Here is an 18,138-nt window from a genome sequence, read left to right as displayed (position 1 = left end):
TGTGGGGAAGGGGGCCAGGCTGGCTCCTGCGCTGTGCCGCTTCCACCTAGAGCGGCGGGACCCATGGAGTGGGCACGGGAGGGCCCCTGTGCTCTCTAACTGGGGAGGGTCAGATCCTGCTCTGGGTGCTGAGCATGGCCCAGTGACTTCATGGCTTCCCCCTCTTGCCCCAACAGGCGGTGTCCCCCGTGTCCCGCAGGACACGTGCACCTGGGCTGGGGGGGGGACAAGGTGGGTCAGGAAAACCCTCGGTGCCATGACGCACCGGAGCCGGCTGCCAGGAAGGGCTTTGGGCACGGATTAGTGGCCATCTGGCCACCGCGCTGCTGCTGGGGCCCTTGCAGCCCCTCCGGCTGAGGGGCACGGCTTGGTCCCTCCAAGCTGCCCGTTTCCCCTGGGGGGGGGGGGCACACGGTGCGGGGAGGAGGCCGCGGCGGCGCCGGAGCTGCTGAGTCACGGCGCGGGGCTGCTCCTGGCACCGGTGTCGCGGCCGGGTTGGCCCCGGTGCCAGCCGCGCTGCGTGCCCGGGGTGGCTGCCAGCCGTGCCCGGCGGCGGGCGCCAGCGCCGTGCCTCAGTTTCCCCCTCCAGCATCCTTTGGGGGGGGGGGGTGCAGGCAGTGGGATGAGCCGGGGGGTACCAGCTCCAGCCAGCCGGGGTCTCCCCACCGCCAACCTCAGAACGCGGGGTACCGGGTATCACACACACACACACACACACACACACCCGTTGCCAGCAAACCATCCCCATCCTCACCACGGAGACGAGAGAAGGGCCGTTCCCATGGCGACAGCGGAGGTACCCATCCTGCCTCCTCAGCGGTACCCGGGCGATGCCCTGGGGACGCGCAGGGTGGGGGCACCACGGTCCCCCTCCCATATATGTGGCATCACCACCGGCAGCTTCAGGAGGGCTCTGCCCACTGCCCCCCCCAGCAGTCACACCCAGGGTGCCACTGGGTGCTCAGCACCCATTTTTTTTTTGCTTTTTGGGTTTTTTTTTGGGGGGGGCGGGAATGGATGGAATCCCGGCTCCATCCTCTTTCTTATCAATCCCAGCCCAGCTGGGGAAACTGAGGCCGGGCCCCCCCCGGCGGAGCTGATGCAAGCAGCGCCGGGGTGGGTGGGCCCGCGGGCCCTCCCCTCCCCTCCCACCGCCGCAGTGCCTGGCACACACCCCGCTTTCTCCCTGCCGAGGGGGGGGGGGGGGGGGGGGATAATAAAAAAAAAATCAGAAAAAAAAGGCGGGGGGGGGGGGAGGGAGGGAAAAAAAAACCCTGAAAAAAAAAACCTGCTGACATCATCTGGGATGACGGGGCTGATCCCGGCGGCCCCCCCGCAGCCCCGCTAATGCTCCGCTCCCGCCGGCGCAGCCGCCCTCGCCCAGCGCCAGCCCCAGCGCCAGCCCCAGCGCGGCGGCAGCGGCCCCGCGGCCCGGCCCCGCCATGCCCGGGGAGGCGGTGAGAGCGCAGCGGCCGCGGGGCGCCGCCGGCAGCGGGAGCGGGAGCGGCGGGAGCGGCCCGCAGGGCGCGGCGGCAGGTGAGGCGGGGCGGGGATGTGGGAATGGAAGACGGAGGGATGCGGCGATGGAGGACGGGGGGTGCGGGACGGGAGGATGCGGCGATGGAGGACGGGGGGTGCGGGACGGGAGGATGTGGGACCGGCCACAGCCAGCGCCCCCGGTACCACCCCGGGAGGTGACTGTGGGGACCCCCCCCTTCAGCAATGACCAGCCTTAGGCTGTCCGTCCCCCCCCCCCCCACACACGCACCCACCGGGAGGCCTCAGCAGAAGCAGGGGAGGCAGAGGCTGAGCCCCCCATCCAACCCCATCCCACCCCCCCGGGGAGCACCGGGCGGGGAAACTGAGGCACGGGCGGCGCGGAGCCGCGGCCCAAGGTCACCCCGCACGCGCGGCCCCGGGGACAGCGGGGAGGAGGCGGGGGGGCTCCTGTTGTCACACACCCCCCCGCGTGCCTCAGTTTCCCCCCAACGGCTTGGGGGGGATGTGGGGGCTCAGCCCACAAAGGGGCTGGTTTGTGCAAGGGGGGGTGAGGGCTCCCCCGTGCCCGGGGCAGCCGGGGGGGTGCAGGGGCCTTAACCCGCCCCCCCAGCTGCGGGGGGTCTGGCCAGGTAGCGGTGGGGAGGGGCAGGGCTAAGGGGACCCCGGCCCCCTCACCGTAGGGGGGAGCCAACCCCCAGGTGATACTTCGGGGAGACACAGCCTAAGGGACACCGTGGGCAACACATCCCCCAAATTACCCCCTTAAGCGCCCCCAGGAATGAAAAAGCCCGGGGGAGGGGGTACCCCTCTGCTCACACGTGCCCCGGGGCAGGGGGCTGCCCGCTAAATGCCCAGGTGGGGCCCCGCCCCCTTTCCAGCAGCCCCCGCGGCCCTGCCCCGCCCCTCACCCCTATATAAAGTCCCCGGGGGGGGCCATAGGCTTCTGCTGGGTTGGGGGCTTCGTCCTGGTTGTTTCTGCCCCATGGATTTGCCCCTGGGGGTCTCAGGTAGTGTGGGGAGTGAGTTGGAGGGTTCTGAGGAGCTTTTTTGGGGGGGGTGGGGGGTGCTGTGTTGCTCACACCTGAGCGGAGGGACCGAGCACCTGCAAACCCGGTGCATGGGTGAGCGTGGGGTGATGCTGTGAGGGGGGGATGTGGGGTCCCCCTGTTGCTTAGGGCTACCTCGGTCTGAGCCCCCTGTAGTGCAGCTATAGCCTTGTGCCCCTAGAGAGGGGCTGAGGGAGGGGGTGGGCTGTTGCGGTCCCCCCCACCCCACCCCCAGAGTCACCTCTTGGTGTCACTGAACCCTGTGGCTGGCCCCTAGTGCTTTGCTTTGGGTGGGGGTAGCCAGTTCTCCCCCTCCCCCCAAGTCATCCCTGGCATCATCAAGCCCTGTAGGTGCTCCTCCTAGGTGCTCTGGGTGGGGGGGCACCCTGTTCTGGCCCCCCCGCGTGGGGGGGGGTGCCACCAGCCTGGCTGGGTGACCCTCCATAGCAGCACCCTGGCTGTCCCCTCCCTATTCCTGTGCTCTCTCTCTGACCCTGGGGGGGGCATGGTACTGAAGGGGGGGTCTCCCCTCTCTCCGCAGCCCCCCTGCCGGCCACGGGCCCCCCAACGATGCCTGCCAAGGAGGAGGCTCGCCCACAGCCCGAGGGGGCCAGCTGCGACCCTGGCCCCCCTGCTGCTGTGCCACCCGACGAGACCTGCTGCCCCCCACTGCCTGCAGACCCCCTGGACACCCGCATTGTCATGGGCGAGGAGACACGCTCCCCCACCGCCCCTGAGCTGCTGGGGGGGCCACCCCCGCCTGCTGTGCCTTGCCCCTTCCCTGCTCCCACCAAAGAGCCCCCCCAGGGCAGACCCCCCACCGCCCTGGACCCCGACCTCTTCTTCACAGCCCCATCCACCCCCATCCGCGTCACGGGGTCCCGGCTGCTGCAGCCCCCCCCCCGAGGAGCAGACGGATGGGGAGAGTGAGGGTCTCTGCTCCCCCCCCACCTCTCCCTCCGGCTCCTACATGACGGCCGAGGGGGGCAGCTGGGGCAGCTCTGGCACGGCCAGCACCTCCCCGTCCTGCTCCCCCAACCTGGTGGCAGAGGCCGAAGCCATGGCGGCGGCTGAGGCTGAGGAGGCTGAGGCTGAAGACCTGGTGGTGCTGCCCTGCCTGGAGCATCCCCCCGCCTTCACCCCGCCCTCTCCAGAGGATGATGATGAAGAGGAGGAAGACGGACCCTTTGCCCCGCCGGGGGATGAAGATGATGATGATGGGCAGACGCTGGAGGAGGAAGAGGAGGATGAGGAGTGGGAGCTGTCAGGGAGCGCAGGTCTGATCCCGGCGGCACTGCTGCCCTTCCGCGGCAGCCTGCTTTTCCAGGCCGAGGCGGTGGAGATCACCCCGCTGCCCGCCGGCACGGCCCCCCTGCCCCTCTCCGGCGAGGAGGAGGATGAGGAGGAAGAGGAGGAGGAAGGTGGCAGCACTTCAGCCTCCTTCCTGCACTCGCTGTCCGAGACCTCCATCACTGAGGGGGTGGACGAGTCCTTCGCCTTCCACGACGACACCTCCGCCTCCTCTGACTCGGCTGCTTACGACGGCGAGGAGGACGAGCGGCTGTACGGCACCGAGCGCCATGCCGTGGGGGCTGAGGGGGGGCCCCCCAGTACCAGCACTGCTCCCCCTGGCGCCGTGGCCTCGGGGGACGGTGGCATCGAGCTCCACCTTCATGCCGGGATGGACCTGGCTGTCCCCCCCTCGCCAGGGGGGTCCCCCTGGCATCGCCGTGCCCAGGAGCCGGTGCCTGCCATGGAGGGTGCCAGTGCTGAGGGGATGGAGCTGGGGATGCTGGAGCAGGATGGTGCTGGGACCCCCCCGGCACACTCCAGAGAAGGCAGCGTGGAGCCAGACGGCGAGACCTTCCTCACATCCTCCTCTTCCTCCTTGGAGCTGGAGGAGGTCTCAGCCCTGGAGCCTGATGTCCCGTGGGAGCCAGATGCTGTCTTGGGGGGCTGCCCCCTGCTGGAGCCCCCCCAGCTCCCCGAGGAGCCGGAGGTGATGCCAGGTGCTGAGGAGGAGCCGGTGCTGAGGGATGATTCCAACGCGGCAGTGCTGGGAGAGGGGCCTGGCATGGAGCCAGCAGTGAGCAGCAGCATCCTGCAGCCCCCCAGCCTCTGCTCCGGGGAGCCCTGGGACCCTCAGACTGACAGCCTGGGGGATGTCACCATGGTGCCAGCCAACGGGGAGCCCCAGGGCGGCCATGGGAGTGATGGTGACAGTGACAGTGAACTTGGCACTGTGAGAGTGGGGAGCACTGAGCTGGCAGCCGCTGATGGCCATGATGAGCCAGACACTGCAGCCACCAACCTGCCACCATCGGTGACGCCTAGCCCACCAGGTGAGCCAGACACCACAGCCGCTGACCTGGCACCATCAGTGACGCCCAGCCCACCAGGTGAGCCAGACACCACAGCCGCTGACCTGGCACCATCAGTGACATCCAGCCCACCAGAGGAGCCAGACACTGTGACCACCGACCTGGCACCATCAGTGATGTCCACACCGCTGGACGAGCTGGATGCTGTGGCTGCCAACCTGGCACCTTTGATGTCCAGCCCACCAGATGAGCCAGACACCGTGGCCACTGATCTGGCACCATTGGTGGCACCTGGTGTGCCAGATGAGCCAGACACTGTGGCCACTGACTGGGCACCATTGGTGACACCCAGTGTGCCAGATGAGCTGAACACAGTGGCCACTGATCTAGCACTGTTGGTGGCACCTGGTGTGCCAGATGAGCCAGACACTGTGGCCACTGACCTGGCACTATTGGTGACACCCAGTGTGCCAGATGAGGCAGACACCGTGGCCACTGATCTAGCACAGTTGGTGGCATCCAGTGTGCCAGATGAGCTGGACACCGTGGCCACTGACCTGGTACCACCAGTGATGTCCAGCCCACCAGATGAGCCAGACACCGCAGCCACCAACCTGGCACCATTGGTGACGTCCAGCCCCCTGCATGAGCCAGACACTGTGGCCACTGACCTGGTGCCATTGGTGACATCCAGCCCCCTGCATGAGCCAGACGCCGTGGCCACTGACCTGGTACCACCAGTGATGTCCAGCCCACCAGAGGAGCCAGACACCACAGCCACCAACCTGGCACCATTGGTGATGTCCAGCCTGTTGGATGAGCCAGACACTGTGGCCACTGACCTGGTGCCATTGGTGACGTCCAGCCCCCTGCATGAGCCAGACACTGTGGCCGCAGATGTGGAACCATTGATGATGCCCAACTCACCAGATGAGCTGCACACTGCAGCCACTGTCCCTGGCCTGGTGCCATCGGTGACACCCAGCCAGCCAGATGAGCCAGACACTGCAGCCACTGACTTGGTGCTGTCAGTGATGCCCTGCCCACCAGAGGAACCAGATGCTGTGGCCACCAACCTGGTGCCATCAGTGATGCCCAGCCCGCCAGATGCTGCAGCCACCGACCTTTTGCCATTGGTGACACCTAATGAGCTGGACACTACAGCCACTGGCCTGGTGACACCCAGCCCACCAGATGCTGCAGCTGCCGACCTGGTGCCATTGGTGACACCTGATGAGCTGGACACTGCAGCTGCTGACCTGGTGCCATCGGTGACACCCAGCCTGCCAGATGGCATCATGGCCCCATCCCCACCTCCACAGGACATGTCCCCCAGTGCTGCCAATGAGGAGCCAGAGGATGGGACCACCTCGGCCAGTGAGTCCCTGGAGCCACCAGTGATGGTGTGTCCTGCAGTGCAGGGGATGACGGTGCACATCCCTGGGGACATGGGTGAAGTCCCGGAGGAGTGGGATGCCACCACCGCCTCCTCAGAGGAGTCCTCCCCGGAGCTGCTGGAGACGTCCCGCTCCCGCACCGACTCCAGCTTCTTCACTGCACCTGAGGACAGCGCGGGGGAGGCGGCTGTGCCCCCCAGACCCCCATCCGAGGAGGATGAGGATGCTGCCAGTCGCTGCCTGGCCCTCTGCCTGACCCCGTCGCCCCCCACCATCCCCCCCTTGGTTTTCACCGCTTCGGAGCGGGAGGTGTACGTGGGGGTCCCCCCGGCCCCCCTTGAACTGCTCCAACCACCCGGTGCCTTTTCGGAGAGCGGGGCGGCCTGGCAGCGCCGGGAGGACCGGCAGCGGGTCACCGCCATGTTACAGGGCTCCTTTGGGGACCTGCCAGCCCCTCGCCTCCTCCCCAGGGCCCCGGAGCCCCCCGAGTTCCCAGCAGAGCCCCTGGAGGGCCCCCCCAGTGATGGGGGGAGGGAGGAGCCCCTGCCCCCCCATGAGCCCCCCACCCCCCAGCCAGGCGATGAGCCCCTGGGCCAGACTGCTGGGGACACTGATGCCAAAGTCCTGGGGGCGGACGCCCCCCCCAGTGAGCCCCCGGCACCCCCCAAGCAGCAGGAGGAAGAGGAGGTGATGGTGGGGGCTGAATCCAGCCCCCAGCCCGCTCTGGGTGCTGGTGAAAGGGGGGATGCTCAGCCAGAGCCCCCCCCAGAGCCAGTCAGGGAAGAAGCCCCCCCAGAGCCCCCCAGCCCACCGTGGGCCCCCTCCCCTCTGCTCCCCGAACTCAGCCAAGTGCCTCCTCCTGCCGTCGCGCCACCGTCACCGTGCCCGGATCTGGCCCGCGGCCCCCAGGACACCTCAGGGCTCCCCGCCGGCGAGGAGCGCCCGTCCGTCTTGCCACCCTCCAGGAAGCACCTCGAGGGTAAGAGACCCCCCCTGACACCTACCCACCCATTGCTGTGGGGCTGGGGTGGGCATCATCCATGGTGGGGTGCTTGGGGGCTCCCTTTGGGGGTCCCAGGGTGGGTGATGGGGTGGTTCTCACACATGTTGGGGTGCTGAGGGTCCCCCTTGGGGGTCCCGGGGGGGAGGTGGAGTGAGCAGGCTGAGTTCAACACCATGGAGGGGGTTCTGGGAGGCGGAGGGGCACCACCAGCTTGGCACCCCCCATCCCCCCTTAGCTCCTGCAGCCATCCCTGGCTGCTGTGGGGTGTTGAGCGGGGCTGGGGTGGGCATCCCCCATGGTGGGATGCTGGGGGTCCTCTTTGAGAGTCCCCGGGTGGGTGACAGGGACAAGCAAGCTGGGTTCAACCCCACATAGGGGATTTTGGGGGGCACCAGCAGTTCAGGCCCCCCCCTGCTATGGGGTGTTATGTGGGACCAGGGTGGGATCACTGGGTGCTGGGGGTCCCCTTTGGGGTGTCCCCAGGTGGGCGATGGTATGAGCAGGGTTCAGACACACATAGGGGAATTTGGGGGGGCGGGCACACCACCAACCCAGCCCCCCTGCAGCCCCCCAGCCTTCCCCCTGCAAGGAGAAGGAGGCCCGAGGCAGGCAGGTGGGGATGGGCAGCCGGGGGCCCCCCCGGGGGTCCCTGCAGTCGGAGTCGAGCTCCTCGAGTGAGGCGGAGACCCCCTACCCCTGCCCCGAGATCCAGCGCCTGCGGGAAGCCGCCGGCATCGCCCTGCGCCAGGACAAGCAGCCCCCGGCCCCCCACCGCTGCGAGGCCAACCATAAAGGTAAGAAGGGGGGGCCCTAAGGGGTTTCCCCATATTTTGGGGGTGGTTAGAGGGGCAACCAGCTCCATCCCACCCCTCTGCTTGGCCCCAGGGTCATGTAATGAGTCGGAGAGCAACGACGAGTCCATCCCTGAGCTGGAGGAGCCTGAGGGCTCGGAGCCGCCACCGGCCCAGACCCAGGTGTGTGTGTGTGGGGTCTGAGGGAGCTGGGGGCAGTGGGGACCCCCCACCGAGTGGTGGGTCAGGGGCTGCCCTCACCCACCCATCCCTGGCAGGCACAGCTCACCCACTCACTGGGCACCGGGGAGGAGACCGTCAGCAAGGCGAAGCAGAGCCGGAGTGAGAAGAAGGCTAGGAAGGTGGGACAGGGCCCGAGGGTGGGGCTGGGGGTCCCTGGGGTGCTGGCTGTCCCCCGTGGCACTGGTGTCCCCACCCCAGTCCCCACATGCGATTGGGGTTTCCTCATCCTGGACCTTGGGTGGGTGAGGGGGTCCCCCATGGCACTGGGGTCCCCATCTTGGTCCCTGGGTTGGGCTGGGGACTCCCAGGTGGGGCTGGGGGCCTCTGGGTGAGGGTCCCCCATGGCACTGAGGTCCCCATCTTTGTCCCCAAGAGGGGCTGGGAACCCCTGGGCGGGCTTGGGCATCCCCTGTAGTACTGGGGTCCCACCCCCTGTGTGTGTCTGGGGGTCCCCCATGACACTGGGGTCCCTGTCCCATATCAGGGTTTGAGGGAGTAAGATGGGCTGGGGGGGATTACCCCAGGCAGGGGCAGTTGTGGGGGTGTTGTGGGGCTTCCCCCCACTCTGGGGGGGGCTCCCCATCCTGGGTGGGGGCCCAGCATTGCCCCACATCCCTGCTTTCACCGTTGTCCCAGGGCTCTGGGGTGTTGCTGGGGGGATGGAGCCCCCTCCTTGGCTGCTCGGGGGGGGGGGGGGGGGGCACAGGGTGACCCCTGTGTGTGTCCCCCCTCCCCAGGCCATGTCCAAGCTGGGGCTGCGGCAGATCCATGGTGTCACCCGCATCACCATCCGCAAGTCCAAGAACATCCTCTTCGTCATCACCAAACCCGATGTCTTCAAGAGCCCCGCATCCGACATCTACATCGTCTTTGGGGAAGCCAAGGTGTGTGTGTGTGGGGGGCTAAGGGGTCAGGGGGGTCCCATCCTTGGGGCTGGTGGCCTGTGGGGACAGGTGGGTGACCCTGTGCCCCTCTGCCACCCTGCTGCAGATCGAGGACCTGTCACAGCAAGTGCACAAGGCAGCAGCGGAGAAGTTCAAGGTGCCGATGGAGCACTCGCCCCTCATCACGGAGACGGCCCCAACTCTCACCATCAAGGAGGAGAGCGAGGAGGAGGAGGAGGTGGGTGCTGGGGAGGGGGGCGGAGGGACCCCTCCTGCGTGTCCCAGGGACAGTGGGGGGGTGACGGTGCTGTCCCCTCAATGCAGGTGGATGAGACGGGGCTGGAGGTGAGGGACATTGAGCTGGTGATGGCCCAGGCCAACGTCTCGCGCCCCAAAGCCGTGCGGGCACTTCGGCACAACAACAACGACATTGTCAACGCCATCATGGTGAGTGGCTGGGCTGGGGGGGGGGGGGAGGGGGGGGTTACAAATGGGGGTGTGTGGTGTCTGCTGCTTGTCCCAGCGTGAACTGGGGGTGCTGCAGGGGTCTGTGACACTCTGCTCTCCCTCTCTCCCGCAGGAGCTGACCATGTAGCAGCCGGGGGTGTCCCGGTCCCCTGTATAGATGCACAGTTACTCCCCCCTCCAGCCCCCACCATCCTTCCTCCAGCCCCCCGCATCCTCCTCTGAGTCTGTAACGCTCAATAAACGGCCTCATGTATCACTTGGATCGCACACCGCCTCCCAGCGTGGTGATTTGGGGGGGGAGGGAGCTGGGCCGCCCCGTGGTGCCGGGGGTCTGGTCCCTGGGGGTGCTCGGGGGGCGGTCCTGGGGCACCCTGGTTCCCAGCAGCGGGATGGGGTGATGGCTGTGGAGAGGCCAATGCGGTGGGACAGCTCTGGGAGCCCCATGTGGTGGCACCGGATGGGGTGGTAGAGGCCAGGATGCTCTGGAAGGCATCAGAGCTTTGCCCCCCGTTGCTAATTCAGAGGCGCTTAAGGAAGCCAGGCTTTGGCAAGGGCCAAGGGAGGTGAGTGAGGCCTTTAGCAATGAGACAAACCACGGTTGGGTGCAGAATTATATTTACCGGTAACAAATACCCCGTACAGAAGGCAGACACGTACGTACATCCATCCATCCACCACCCCTGCTGGTGCCGGGAACGCTGGCGGCAGAGCCCCGGTGGCAGCCACTGTCCACTCGCTCTGAGTGCTGCAGCGCAGGGTTATTTCCAGAGTTAAGTCCCATTTCCCACTGAAGTATATGAAAACAACAACAACAAAAAAAACCCCAAACAAACAAAAAACCAAACCACTGCGAGCTGTTACAGCTTGTTTTATAGTTCTCCGTATACAATCGTGTCAAAAATAGGGCTTTTCTTTTAATTCCAAATTTCCTTAAGTCTTTAATGACTTGAGCAGCCACATGTGCAATTTTTTAATCTGTAAATCATAAAAAGGCACTAAAGCTCCCCCAGCTCTGTGCTGGGCTGAAGAAGGAAAAAATCCTGGTCCCTGAGTCCCAGGGACACTGGAGCTGGGGGACAGAGCCGGGACCCTCATCTCCCCCTCCTGCAGCCAAAACGCGTGCCAGGAGGAGGAAACCGTGAGCTGCTCCGTCCAGGTTTGTTCCTAGGGAAGATGCTCTCCTGGATGGATGTGTCCTGGCCAGATCTCTTCCTTCAGTTGCTGGGGGACCCCCTTTGGGACGTCCCCTGCCTCTTTCCTGCTCTGGAATTTATCAGCCTCGAAAAAGGAAGGGAAGGGCTGTCTGTCGGAGGATGTCCAGGCTGTGTCCCTGCCCTGTCCCTGGCACTGGGGTGCCTTGACAGTGTGCCCCCCTTAAAGTCCTGGGGGTCCTTAAAGACCCCCCAGCTGAAATCAGGTGAAATGGGATGGCAGCTGCGGGCTGGATCGTACCGAGGGCCGGCGGCTGCAATCCCGGGAAGGCAGGTAAGAAATAGCTGGAGCAGCAGGGCTGGGGAGGGAGAGGATGGAGGGATGAAGGCTGCTCTCTGCCTGGGCTGGACAGACAGGATGGCGGCGAGGAGACACCAGTAAGGGTAATGGTGAAGTGGGGAGTTGCTGGCAGGGAGTAAGGGGGCTGGAGTGCGGCCCCAGGGGGGTTGCGCAGGGAGAGCCAGGGTTGAAGGCACTGGGGGGCTTTGGGGACAAGGAGCAGAGGAATGCACAGGAGGAGGCCGGACCCCCCCAGACTGCTGAGCCACCGGGGCCAGCCAGCCCCCTCCCTGGTTCCAGCAGCTGGCACCTGCGCAAAGGACCTGGCCAAAGCCACTCATGGGTGCCAGAGACATCAGCAGACCCCTGGGTGCTGCCACGGCTGTCCCATCCCTTCTCCAGCCCCACCCTTTGCCTGGCTGTGGCACCAGGATAACTGGGGACCCCCCAGACCCTTCTCTCAGATGCCCCCCTCCCTCTGCAAACAGCATCTCCCTCTGCATGGGAGTGCTCCTCTGGCAGGGGATACAGATTAAAAAAATAAGTGTGTATTTATAACGGTATGTAAAATATATACAACATGTACAGCACAACTTGTGGCCCCCCCATGAAATTTCCGACAGCGGGTCCTGGATCAGCTGTCCTGTCCAGGTGGGGGCCCCCAGGGACAGCATGGTCCCCAGGGAGCCCCAGCAGCCGCCCCATGACATCCCACCAGCACCACGAACCCCAGACCAGGTGCCAGGGAGGACCATGGGGTCTCCCAGACTTTGGGGTGGGGGGTGCGTGGGGCAAGTCCTTGTGCTTGGCAGGAAGGTGACGCCCTGGCAGGCACCAGCAGCTGCCTGCCTGGTGTTGGGGGGCCAAGAACAAGCCCAGTGGTGGGTAACACATGGGCTGTGCACCCCTGTGCCTCCCTGGGCCCCCCCGTTATTCCTGAGCAAAGCCGGGGGGATGGGGTTTGCGGGCCAGGCTGCAGCAGTGTAAGCAAAAAGCTCACGGTGCAGCCAGCGGCTGCCACCACCATCGGCAGTTTCTCCTGCGAGTCTGGAGCCGAAATGCTTCGACAACATCAACAATAGGTTTAAATAATTCACATTGTGGTAAACTTCATTCAAAAACAGGGGGAGGAAGAAGAAGAGGAGGAGGAAGAGAGCAGTTACAACAGGGATACCATGTGCAAAACTGTAAACCAGGCAGAGGGTTGTAGCCGACTTGTCTCCCCGCTGCACTGGCAAAACCAAACCAGAGGCAGCTGCAGGCCAGGCTCCTGCCCTGGGGTCCTCTGCCGCAGCGTGCCAGCCTGGCGAGAGGGCACTGGCTGCTGCCCAACAGCCACTTGGAGCCGTTAACGAGGATGGGAGAGTAATTACATCCTGATCTAGCCCCAAAACCTCTTCCAGAGCGACGGTCACTGCTGCGGGGTCTCTCTGGGAGGGTGCCAGAGTGAGCCCCCCCGGGTGGGGAGCTGCCGGGGCCGTTCTCCCCCAGCTTGCTCTCAGGAGGAATCGCGGTCCATGCTGCACCCCAGGGCCTCGATGTCGTTGCTGATGTGTGAGATCATTCGGTCCCACTCGTCCTCCTCCGAAGGGACGGACTGATCATCAGAGCTGCCGGCAGCGCCGTTGCCATTGGTGGTGGAATTGGAGGTAGTGCTCAGCGTCCGCCTGTACCTCCCGAAACTGTCTGTGATGATGCCCCGGCCATCCTTCACCCCGATGGTCTCCAGGAAGTTCTCGAAGTGTTGGCTGTCCTTCTCAGGAATGAAGGGGCGAAGACCTGGATCAGGGAAGAAAACACGAGAAGGAAACAGTTATCATCATCGTCATGAGTTCTGTACAGCACAGGCACGTAGGGGAGACACCCGGGGACAGATTTCCACATGGATTTGCCCAGCTGTCTGAAATTCCCCAGGGATTCTGAGCCTTCCAGCAGAGGCCAGCTGCAACGCTGTGCCCCAGCTCCCTGAAACAGCCCAGGGTTTGGTGGAGGAGCCTGTTTTGGGGGGCTGGGGCTCCCAGCTCACGGCCACATTTCCCATTTACACCCCTGAGAATGGCAGCTGCTGCCCACTGAGGACAAAATCCTGCTAAAGTGGGATTTTCTGAGCTCAAAAGGCTCATCATCTAATTCCTCACCGAAACATATTGCCCAGCTTTACTGAGCTTATTGCTCTAACAGCACCAGCCCTGACGCAGGCCCCCGAAGGAGCACAGCCAGGGCGGCTGCAGGAGCATCTCTCCTGTCTCCCTCTGTGCATCCCACCATGGGCCAGCATCGCTGGTGGGGTGGCTGTCACCTGCTGCGAAGCAGAGAGGGTCATTGTGACACAGGTTAGACATGCTGCTTGTTTTATTGTTAAATTACCCTTTGAGGATTTTAAGTAACAAACTCATTTCTCTTTCTAATTAGAGGTGTTTCTATATTTTTATATATATATATAAAAATATATTTATATATATATAAAAAGCTAAGGCTATTTAAATGTCTTTTCCTCCAGATGGGCCTGATTGTGCTCCAGCTGCAACCACAGAGCTGCTGCCAGGCTGAGCATCATTCTTTTCCCTCCTCTGGCCACGGTGTATGTCCTTACTGGCCAAAACTGAGGTGCCCCCCTACTCCCTCTAGTCTGTTCCAGATTTAAGACTACAGTCACTACCCAAACTGCTTGGAAGAAAACCTGGGGTATTCAGAAACTTAAAAAAAAAACCAAACTTTTACAGGTTTCTAGCACAGTCTGGGCAGAAGATCTGCTTCTCCTTACTTCTCAATCTCGCACGGATTGTGGGGTGCCCGAGGAGAGCACGGCACCAGTGCGATGGCTCAGGTTGGGAAAAGCAAGTCGGCTCTGCTCTTCAATGGCAATATAAAGTCAGCCTCCCAGCGCACAGCTACCTTGCTGTCATGCCAGCTTCAGCAGCGGTGATGTTAAAAGCAAGCTGGTTGCGTGCGCACCACAGAAAGAAAATGCCTTTGTGCTGGCGGAGGCGCCCAGCTGCGCTGCGAGATTCCCAGAACAAAGGAAAGAGAAGGGGGCTGGGGGAGCCCTGCCTGCCTGCGGCCAGAGCACAGGCACCCACTCCGGCCCACATGTGCCTGCCCCAACTCCACAGGCTCTTGTTACTGATTCTCCTTCAGCTTATAAATGCCAAAATCAAAGCAGAGAGTCTGAGCAGGAGTGACGTGAAGAGCCTCTGACACTCCCAGCCCCCTTTTACTGAAGTGGAACAGAAGAGTGCTGCTCCCCTGGCAGGGCATGCGCCCTCCCTCCGGGACTGTGAAGCTCCAGGGAATGCAGGTGCCCAGGTGAACGGCACCTCTGAGGCCAGAATCACCTGGTGTCAGGTGCTGCACCTGGGCAAGGGCCAGGACAGTTGCTCCCAGCAGGCACAGAAAAGCCTGGTGTCTGGGCTGGAGAGGGCACCAGGCTCCCTGTGCAGTCAGGAGGGAGAGCAGCCCTGAGGAGAGGGACTGGGGGTGCTGGTGGGCGAGAAGCTGGACGTGACCCGGCCACGTGCGCTCACAGCCCAGAAAGCCCCCCGTGCCCTGGGCTGCATCCCCAGCAGCGTGGCCGGCGGGGCGAGGGAGGGGGCTCTGTCCCTCTGCCCCGCTCTGCTGAGACGCCCCTGCAGCGCCGCCTCCAGCTCCGGGGCCCCCAGCATAAGGAGGGCACGGACCTGTTGGAGCGGGGCCAGAGGAGGCCACGGAGATGGCCAGAGGGCTGGAGCCCCTCTGCTGCGCAGCCGGGCTGGGAGCGCTGGGGCTGTTCAGCCCGGAGAAGGGAAGGCTCCTGGAGACCCTGGAGCACCTTCCAGCACCCAAAGGGGCCGGCGAGGAAGCTGGGGAGGGGCTTTTCCCAAGGGCCTGCAGCGCCAGGACAAGGGGAACGGCTTTGCGCTGAGAGAGGGCAGATGGAGATCAGAGCTGAGGGAGAAATCCTTCCCTGTGAGGGCGGCGAGGCGCCGGCACGGGCTGCCCAGAGCAGCTGTGGGTGCCCCAGCCCTGGCAGTGCCCAAGGCCAGGCTGGACGGGGCTGGGAGCCACCGGGGCTGGGGGAAGGGGGCCCTGCGCGTGGCAGGGGTGGGACTGGGGGGTCTTCAAGGTCCCCAGCCCAAACCATTTTGGGATTCTGTAATGTTGAAGCGTACTCAAACCTCTGAGACCAGCGGCTGAGCTACATGGACCCAGGTGTCCTCAGGAAAGAGGCATCGCCAAGGAGAGGTGGGTTGAGCTGTTGCTCCTTGCTTGGTGACACCCCAAAGAATCATTATGCCATCCACACCCAGCCTTTCACCCCCCTCACATCCCGCCAGACTGCCCATGGTGCATCAGCTATGGGCACCAGGCATGGGCCAGGGCTCTCCCTTTGGTCGGTCACACATGACTAATCCCTGGCAGCTGCTACTCACCCAAGAGTAGGAACTTTCTGCTGTCCCCGTAGAGCTGCTTCAAGTTGATGCAGAATTCATGGATCGAAGCCCCATTGCGATACTCGTGCAGGAGCATTGCGAACTGCTGGATCTCTTGGGAAGAGAGTTTTGTTCGGAGCTACGGAAGAGAAGCACACCGCAAACACTGCTGATTTTTAAGGAGGAAGAGATGATGGGAAGCCCTGGGAATGTTGGTGATTAGATTTATTACTGTTTGGTAAGAGCTGCAGTAATGAACCAGCTCATCCTGATGGAAAAGCAGGACAGGCTGGTGCAACCCACTGCTGAGCTGGCAGCTTTCAAATGGGGACAAGCTGCGAGCGTACGCAGGGGCTGTGAGTCACGACGTGACGGACCTGGCATGCCGTGGATGGCGTGACATGCCTTTACATGGTGAGAGGGGACAAGGGGGTGGGGATGCTCCTGCAGGAGAAGGAAGTGAGCCCATATTCAGGTCCCACAAGGCCTCCAAGCACAACTTGTATGAAAAGGAGGAGAACGAGGTGTTCCTACACAGCATAGGCACATGTTCCACACGCCAAGGCAATGAACCCAAATCCCAGGAGTGCCAACACCCTAAAGGGAAGAAAATCCCTCCACCCTGTCCTGAGACCCAAGGACACCCTACCGTCATCATATAGTCCTGGAGCAGCTCTGTCGCCGTGGTGCTCAGCTCGCTCTCACTCACTGTCTTAATGTGTGGAGACTGTTGCGTGGAGAAGGAAGAGGGGGAGTTGTCACCTGCATCCAAGGTTTCTGGAAAGGAACTGAAACACAAACAGATGGTGAGTCCTCCAGAGCTCCTTGGGTACCTTCTGCCTTGCTGTCACTGGTGGCTGCGGCATGGGAGAGCCAGAACAGCAGAGGCACGTGGAGAAGCGCTCTCTCTGCGATAAGGCTGGCAGCCTTCGGCTCGCAAGGGCATCTGAAGGCTCCCACACAGCCAGAGGACTTTAACTATATTGGTTTGGTGACCTGCTGAAAACTAAGCCCTGTGTGGGCAAATATCCCCTCTAACTGCTTTCTTATCTTGGAACAGTGCGCGGAGAAGTCTCAAAACACCTCATTTTGGCATTAAATGTGAAATTTTCAAACAGCATCAGTCAATTTTAAACAACTGGTTTGTGTGTCAGGTTTTCAGCCCACAAACGCTATCAATGTTTTCAGCAGTCACCGACTCAGGAGGCAAAAAGTTTCCAAAATAAAGGGTTTTGGGGGAACCATTTCTTGCAATTCCAGCTGGACTTCATCAAGACAAAGCAGCCGGACGAGCATCGTGGCCCTGCTTTGCTGACGCAGGGGACTGTGCATACATGGTGTACACGACCTTCTCTGGAAACCTGCGGTGGCAGAACAATCCAGCCACGGACGCTGCGGAGGCAGGGACCATGGCACTGCATGCGGACAGTAAAAACACCACCCAACGTTTCAGCCAGACTGAGCAGAAGCTTTTCAATGTGCAGACTGCAGCAGTTCCTGCTCTAGGGGCTTTAAACCTGGCAGTGAGGCTGCACTAATACGCCCAAGCGCCCCGTGAGTTCAGTGTACCGCATTTAACTTACAAAGTGCTTGCTTCCGTTTCATAAGGTTCCTTAACATCCACTTTTGTAGAAGAGTCATCTGCAAGGAAAACATTCGAGACATGGAGTTTGAGAGGCAGAAACTGGGTGCTCTTCCCAGCCCATGACCTACGTGCACAGATGTCTGACTCAGCTTTCACAGCTGGAAGGTGGGAGGCAGTGGGGACGGGGCTGAGCGGTGCTGTGTCAGGACCGGATACAGACTCAGCAGAGATGCAGAACCGCAAAGGGCCTGTTTTATTAAGTGCCTGCGTCCAACAGGAATAGAGAGGCAAAGGGTATGGGGAAAAAGGATTGATGGCTGATGTCCCATGGCCCAGCTGGGGAGACATCTGCAGGCAGGAGATAGCCCTCGTGCCCATCCAACTCACAATTAAAGCACAGGAGGGTGGGTTTTTTTTTAAATACTTCACACAAGGCTGGGCCAGGCTGGCTCTGACCTCAGAGCGTGGCAGAAGAGAGGTGATGGATACCAGTGAAGATGGGGAGAGACCCTCACGAGGGCCCGGTAAGAAACAAGCAAAGCGGGAGAGCACAGACTCACCACTGTGTAAGGACATGTGCCGCGTCGGTGTGGATGCCCCATCAAATATTGCTCTGTCCAAGAAGTCTATCGTGGACTCAGTGTAAACTATCTGGAAGACTTGGCTGAGAAGTGAGCACAGCTCCTCGGCAGTCACCTGGGGAGGGAGCAAAGAAGGGCTGGTGCAAGGCAGAAGAAACCACAGCGGCCCTTCTCTTCGGCTCCCTATGGTGGGCGCACCACGTGGGACAGCAGCATGCTGTATTTGTGAGGGGGTGGTCCTCCCAGTGAGGACAGGGAACTCACTCATCCAAGATCCCAGACACTGCTTGACCCACAGGGTCTCCAGGGCTGGAGGTGACAAACCTCAAATCTCATTAGCTACCTCCCATGGGATTTTTCCTTGGTGTTACAGCAAACAAACTCCTGAGATATATCCCCCCTCATCACCCTCCCATACT

The 18,138-nt window shown here is 62.7% G+C and overlaps 2 protein-coding genes across 3 annotated transcripts in view; one reads left to right on the top strand and one right to left on the bottom strand.

The window, feature by feature from the left end:
• The first annotated feature begins 1,287 nt into the window (after positions 1-1,287).
• On the top strand, positions 1,288-9,920 carry NACAD (NAC alpha domain containing). The gene is given in 10 exon segments (XM_037386960.1): positions 1,288-1,536; positions 3,088-3,440; positions 3,442-7,243; positions 7,834-8,061; positions 8,153-8,241; positions 8,337-8,420; positions 9,039-9,185; positions 9,292-9,423; positions 9,510-9,632; positions 9,766-9,920. Coding segments are annotated over 10 exon segments (5,067 nt in total). The 5' UTR covers positions 1,288-1,442; the 3' UTR covers positions 9,781-9,920.
• A 2,303-nt stretch (positions 9,921-12,223) lies between these two features.
• CCM2 (CCM2 scaffold protein) overlaps positions 12,224-18,138 on the bottom strand; it is a 38,840-nt gene continuing 32,925 nt past the window's right edge. For both annotated transcript variants that reach the window (XM_037385458.1, XM_037385459.1), the window contains exons 6-10: positions 17,699-17,834; positions 17,137-17,194; positions 16,203-16,341; positions 15,554-15,692; positions 12,224-12,923 (exon numbers count right to left, since the gene is read on the bottom strand). In XM_037385458.1, coding sequence (XP_037241355.1) covers positions 12,643-12,923; positions 15,554-15,692; positions 16,203-16,341; positions 17,137-17,194; positions 17,699-17,834 — 753 coding nt within the window. In that variant the 3' untranslated portion in view covers positions 12,224-12,642. The remainder of the gene's footprint in view (positions 12,924-15,553; positions 15,693-16,202; positions 16,342-17,136; positions 17,195-17,698; positions 17,835-18,138) is intronic.

Source organism: Falco rusticolus, chromosome 4, assembly GCF_015220075.1.
Source record: "Falco rusticolus isolate bFalRus1 chromosome 4, bFalRus1.pri, whole genome shotgun sequence".
Classification (NCBI taxonomy): Eukaryota; Metazoa; Chordata; class Aves; order Falconiformes; family Falconidae; genus Falco; species Falco rusticolus.
This window is presented reverse-complemented; position numbering and strand designations above follow the sequence as displayed.